This window comes from Salvelinus sp. IW2-2015, unplaced genomic scaffold (genome assembly GCF_002910315.2).
Source record: "Salvelinus sp. IW2-2015 unplaced genomic scaffold, ASM291031v2 Un_scaffold5513, whole genome shotgun sequence".
In the NCBI taxonomy this organism is placed as follows: domain Eukaryota; kingdom Metazoa; phylum Chordata; class Actinopteri; order Salmoniformes; family Salmonidae; genus Salvelinus; species Salvelinus sp. IW2-2015.
Window position 1 is genome coordinate 9,231 of NW_019946778.1, and position 6,421 is coordinate 15,651.

Consider the following 6,421-nt stretch of genomic DNA (forward strand, 5'->3'; position numbering starts at 1 on the left):
TGTCTCTGTCTGTCTGTCTGTCTGTCTGTGCGTATGTCTCTGTCTGTCTGTCTGTGCGTATGTCTCTGTCTGTCTGTGCGTATGTCTCTGTCTGTCTGTCTGTCTGTTAACCCTGTGCTTCCCTCCAGGCCATCAGAAGACAGAGGAAGGAGGAGAAGACTATGGAGTCCAAACAGACCAATGACAAACTCCTCAAGACCTTCCTGAAGAGACAGGCCATCAAAGCTGCTCTGGGAGAGAGGAGGTGAGGAAGGGAGAGGAGGTGAGGAAGGGAGAGGAGGTGAGAGGAGGGGTGAGGAAGGGAGAGGCAGTGAGGAAGGGAGAGGAGGTGAGGAAGGGAGAGGAGGGGAAAGGAGGTGAGGAGGAAGGGAAGGGAGAAGAGAGGAGAGGAGAGGTGAGGTGAGGAAGGAAGAGGAGGAAGGCCATGACCTAAATGAAAGGCAAAGCCCACTCAGAGCTTCATAACAGATCTACAAGCACTAAGATCGTGATGGATAAACACGGACCATTCCATGTTCATAGAAGGTCTGGTCTGTGTATAGACCTGTAACCAATCCCTCTGTTGTGTTTCTCCTCCAGTCAGGATCATCTGCCCAGCCTGTCTGGTGTGAGGAGAGAGGAGGACATGTACATGCTGCCTGCCCTGCCAGCCCAGGAGGAGGAGAGAGAGAGGAGCAGCTCAGAGGAGGAGCAGGAGGAGGAGGAGGAGGACAGCCGTCACATCTACCAGGTGAGGTCAACACCCACGTCATGTGATGGAGGAGAAAACAGACAGGGTGGTGCTTTATCAACTTGTCCAATAAGAACACTGTATTCCTTTTTGTTTCATAAAGTTTTGCTACCTTGTGACACCTGTCTGTCTGTGTGTATGTCTCTGTCTGCCTGTCTGTCTGTCTGTCTGTCTGTCTGTCTGTCTGTGCATATTTCTCTGTCTCCTGTCCGTCTGTCTGTCTGTGCGTATGTCTCCTGTCTGTGCGTATGTCTGTGCGTATGTCTCCTGTCTGTCTGTCCGTCTGTCTGTCAGGGGGATTCCTATGAAGACTCTAACTCTGTGGATATCAACTCTGAGGAGTTTTCTGCCATGCCTCCTGAGGTGAAACATGAGATTCTTAAAGACATGAAGGAATTCAGCAAGAGACGACGCACCATGTACCACACCCCTCCTGAGGTACCACACCCACCTCCTGAGGTACCACACCCACCTCCTGAGGTACCACACCCCCCCTGAGGTACCACACACCCCCCTGAGGTACCCCCCCTGAGTACCACACCCCCCCTGAGGTACCACACCCCCCCTGAGGTACCACACACCCCCCCTGAGTACCACACCCCCCCTGAGTACCCACCACCCCCCCTGAGGTACCGACAACACCCCCTCCTGAGGTACCACACCCACCCCCTCCTGAGTACCACACCACCCCTCCTGAGGACCACACCCACCCCCTCCTGAGTACCACACCCCACCCCTCCTGAGGTACACACCCCACCCCTACCGAGGGTACCACACACACCCCTCCTGAGGTACCACACACCCCCCCTCCTGAGGTACACACACCCCCCCTCCTGAGTACCACATCCCCCCCCCCCTCCTGAGTACCACTCCCCCCCCCCATCCTGAGACCACACCCCCCCCCTCCTGAGGTACCACACCCCCCCCCCCCCCCTCCTGAGGTAACCACACACACACCTCCTGAGGTACCCCCCCCCCCCGAGGTACCCCACACACCGTCCTGAGGTACCCCCCCCCCCCCCGAGTACCACACACACCTCCTGAGGTACCACACACACCTCCTGAGGTACCACACACACCCCCTGAGGTACCACACACACCCCCTGAGGTACCACACACCATGTACCACACACCTCCTGAGTACCACACCCCCCCCCGGTACCACACACCCCTCCTGAGTACCACACAACCCCTCTACGTACCAACACCCACCCCCTCCTAGGTACCCACACCCCACCCCCCTCCTGAGTACCACACCCACCCCTCCTAGTACCACACCACCCCTCTCCCACCCACCCCCTCCTGAGGTACCCACCACCCACCCCCTCCTGATGACCACACACACACCCCCTCCTGAGTATACCAACACACCCCCCTCCTAGAGCGGGGGGGGGGGGGGGGGGGCGGGGCGCGGGCGCGGGGCGTGGCGGGCGCGGGCAGGGGGGTACCACAGCCCCCCCCCCCCTCCTGAGGTACCACACCCCCCCCCCTCCTGATACCCCCCCCCCCCCTCCTGAGGTACCACAACCCCCCCCCCCCTGAGGTACCACACCCCCCCCCCTCCTGAGTACCACACACACACCTCCTGAGGTACCCCCCCCCCCCGAGTACCCCACACACCTCCTGAGTACCCCCCCCCCCCCCCCCCCCCCCGAGGTACCACACACACCTCCTGAGTACCACACACACCTCCTGAGGTACCACACACACCCCCTGAGGTACCACACACACCCCCGAGGTACCACACACCATGTACCACACACCTCCTGAGTACCACACACCTCCTGAGGTAAACACACACATACACACACTCTCTCCTGTCACAACACACACACACCCCCTACCCGCCCCCCCTCCCCCAGCGGTCAGGTGACTTCTCCCAGTACCAGCTAGCAGGGCTGCTGCAGAGGAACAAGCTGAACATGCGTCTGGAGGGGGTGGAGAGAGAGATGTCCAACCGCAGTGCAGGGAACGCCCCGGGGGTGGAGCTATACAACCAGGGGGAGGGGCACAGCGTGGAGACACGACGCCTCCTCTCAGAAGACTCCACCCACTACATCCTCATCAAAGGTTAGAGGTCGAAGGGGGTCAGCGATCAAATTTAGCGATTCTCCGCATTGACCTGTTCAAACTCATCCCCTCGTGGTGTGTGTGTGTCTGTGCGTGTGTGTGTGTGTGTGCCTGTGTGTGTGTGTGTGTGTGTGCGCGCTCCTCAGGTCCGAAGAAGACCGACAACAGTGTGAGGGTGCCAGACATCCAGCCTGCGGCCTGTCCTTGGTTGGGTGGTCCTCTGTCAGGGAGGGTTAGGACGGGGGGAGGGGAGAGACCTGAACCCCTTTGGAGACCCATCTCAGAGGAGGGACCCTCATCATCGTCTAAACATCCCCAGGACCCTAACCCGAGCCTGGGGGATACGGCACCGACCTCCCCCCGGACACTGAAGGCCATCCAGGCTGCCATGGATAGCAGCTTCTCAGACGAAGAGGAGGAGGAGGGGGATAGCTCCTGGGGTAGAGGAGGGAGTAGGGCTGAGGAGGAGGGGGATAGCTCCTGGGGTAGAGGAGGGAGTAGGGCTGAGGAGGAGGGGGATAGCTCCTGGGGTCGAGGAGGGAGTAGGGCTGAGGAGGGTGGTGGCAGTGTGTCTCCTCGTACCCTCCTGGCCATTCAGCGAGCCATGGGAGAAGAGTTGGAGGTAGGCCCGTCCCCATACGCCACCATGATTGGCAATTCTCCTGTTAAGCCCAACCCTCCCAGTCRCCAGCGTCCTGCGAACCGATTGGTCGTCATCAGCAGCTCAGAYGAGGAGYCTGAAGGGAAGGACACGCRCCTGAGGACAACTCTGACCAATGAGGACAGGCTTGGGGTGGAGAAGGGGGATGAGCAACAGTCTCCCCTCCCCCTTAGCCTCCCCCTTTCTCCCGCGGACAGGGTGCTCCTCAGCAGGGAGGAGTTGGAGCAAGCCATCGACAACAGGAACAGGGCTTTSCACTCTGCAGTAGGTCAGGGGGACAGTTTGGGTCAGGCTGTCCGTGTTATTCCCCCATCAGGCCTAGGTCTAAACAGAGAGGAGGAGACGGGGAGGAGCAGCCTAGTGACTGGGCCTTTACCTCCATCGCAGGAGGAGAGGAATGGAGAGAACACCAGGGAGGAGAGGAATGGACAGATTGTGAAGATGGAGGATGGTGAGGAGGAGAGTGATTCAGAGAGCTTCATTGATGTGTCTGAGGGGGAGGAGCTAAAGGAGGAGGAGACAGATGATTCACTGATAGAGGTTGGGGGCGGTGCTCCAGCCGAGGCACAGGAAGACGTGGCCAAGAAGGAGGAAGAGGAGGAGGCTTTAAGTAGCAGAGAGGGGGAGGAGGAGGAAGAGTCCCAGCCTCCCACAGAGCCCAGCCCAGCTCCTGCTGCCGCAGCGTCTGTTCCTCTACCCAACGAGTGGGAAGACATCAACGTGGTAAGATAAGTACTGCTTACATTTAGTGGTGAAAAGACAGAGCTCGGTGATGGAGATGTCTAGGAAAATGTCTGTTTCTCTGTGTGTGGTTGGGATGTGTTGTTGCAGTACCTGTGTTGTCCTGTAGGAGGAGCTGTTTGTACAGTAGAGATTTGAGGATGCAGTACCTGTGTTGTCCTGTAGGAGGAGCTGTGTGAGATTTGAGGATGCAGTACCTGTGTTGTCCTGTAGGAGGAGCTGTTTGTACAGTAGAGATTTGATGATGCAGTACCTGTGTTGTCCTGTAGGAGGAGCTGTTTGTACAGTAGAGATTTGATGCAGTACCTGTTGTCCTGTAGGAGGAGCTGTTTGTACAGTAGAGATTTGATGCAGTACCTGTGTTGTCCTGTAGGAGGAGCTGTTTATACAGTAGAGATTTGATCATGCAGTACCTGTGTTGTCCTACAGGAGGAGCTGTTACTGTGTACAGTAGTGGAACTGGGTTGATGCAGTACCTCTATTGTCCACTAGGATGAGCTGGTGGCGCTAGAGAGCAGTCTTGGAGAGCAGCAGTCCAGTCTGAGAGAACAGAAGCAGCAGCAGGAACGCATTGCTGCCACCGTTACCGGACAGATGTGTCTGGAGAGTCAGGTAGGGGACGCAGTCAACACACACATTTAATCAGTCAACACACCACATTTAGTCAGTCTGGTAAAGGACCCAGTCAACACACCACATTTAGTCAGTCAACACACCACATTTGTCAGTCTGGTAAAGGACCCCAGTCAACACACCAATTTAGTCAGTCAACACACCCAATTTAGTCAGTCAACACACCACATTTAGTCAGTCGGTAAAGGTCCAGTCAACACACCACATTTACGTCAGTCCTTGGAAAAGGAGGTGTCAAACACACCACATTTAGTCAGTCTGTAAAGGAGCTGTCAAACACACAATTTAGTCAGTCTGGTAAAGGACTGTCAACACACCACATTTAGTCAGTCTGGTAAGGACCCTGTCAACACACCACATTTAGTCAGTCTGGTAAAGGACCAGTCAACACACCACATTTAGTCAGTCTGGTAAGACTGTCAACACACCACATTTAGTCAGTCTGATAAAGGACCCTGTCAACACACCAATTGTCAGTCTGATAAAGACCCTGTCAACACACCACATTTAGTCAGTCTGATAAAGGACCCAGTCAACACACCACATTTAGTCAGTCTGATAAAGGACTCAGTCAACACACCACATTTAGTCAGTCTGATAAAGGACCCAGTCACACACCACATTTAGTCAGTCTGATAAAGGACCCTGTCAACCACCCACATTTAGTCAGTCTGATAAAGGACCCAGTCAACACACACATTTAGTCAGTCTGATAAAGGACCCTGTCAACACACCACTTTTAGTAAGTCTGTAAAGGACCCGTCAACACACCCACATTTAGTCAGTCTGGTAAAGGACCCTGTCAACACACACATTTAGTCAGTCTGTAAAAGGACTCAGTCAACACACCACATTTAGTCAGTCTCGATAAAGGACCATTTCAACACACCCGGCCATCATGTCTCTTGCTCGACCGACTATCGACAATTTGTCCAGTCCCTTGATTAAAAGGACCCTGTCCAACACACCACATTTAGTCAGTCTGATAAAGGGGGTATTAGTGTGTTTGTTTTCCCGTCCTGCTCCAACAGTGTTCATAGTGGGTGTGATTGTGTATCATGTGCATGTTTAGACACTATCTGATGGATGTGACTAACCCTGACCCAGATCCTGACCCAGATCCTGACTCTGATCCTGACCCAGATCCTGACTCTGATTCTGACTCTGATCCTGACTCTGCCCCTGACTCTGCCCCTGACTCTGCCCCTGACTCTGATCCTGACTCTGACTCTGATCCTGACTCTGATCCTGACTCTGACCCTGCCCCCAATAATAATTGTGTCCTTCAAACTTTGCTTTCATCAAAGAATCCTCCATTTGCAGAAATGACAGCCTTGCAGACCTTTGGCATTCTATGCTTCCTGAAGCACCTCCCACAAGTTGGATTGGCTTGATGGGCACTTCTGACGTACCATACGGTCAAGCTGCTCCCACAATAGCTCAATAGGGTTGAGATCCGGTGACTGTGCTGGACACTCCATTATAGACAGAATACCAGCTGACTGCTTCTACCCTAAATAGTTCTTGTATAGTTTGGAGCTGTGCTTTGGTTCATTGTCCTGTTGTAGGAGGAAATGTGGTATTTC

The 6,421-nt window shown here is 54.9% G+C and overlaps 1 protein-coding gene across 1 annotated transcript in view; it reads left to right on the forward strand.

Annotated features, from left to right (window-relative positions):
• ercc5 (excision repair cross-complementation group 5) overlaps positions 1 to 6,164 on the forward strand; it is an 8,175-nt gene extending 2,011 nt beyond the window's left edge. Inside the window, exons 4-10 of the mRNA XM_024144586.2 lie at positions 129 to 244; positions 580 to 730; positions 1,025 to 1,168; positions 2,593 to 2,800; positions 2,947 to 4,184; positions 4,695 to 4,814; positions 5,943 to 6,164. Of these exons, the coding sequence (XP_024000354.2) occupies positions 129 to 244; positions 580 to 730; positions 1,025 to 1,168; positions 2,593 to 2,800; positions 2,947 to 4,184; positions 4,695 to 4,814; positions 5,943 to 6,164 (2,199 nt within the window). The remainder of the gene's footprint in view (positions 1 to 128; positions 245 to 579; positions 731 to 1,024; positions 1,169 to 2,592; positions 2,801 to 2,946; positions 4,185 to 4,694; positions 4,815 to 5,942) is intronic.
• Positions 6,165 to 6,421: the final 257 nt, after the last annotated feature.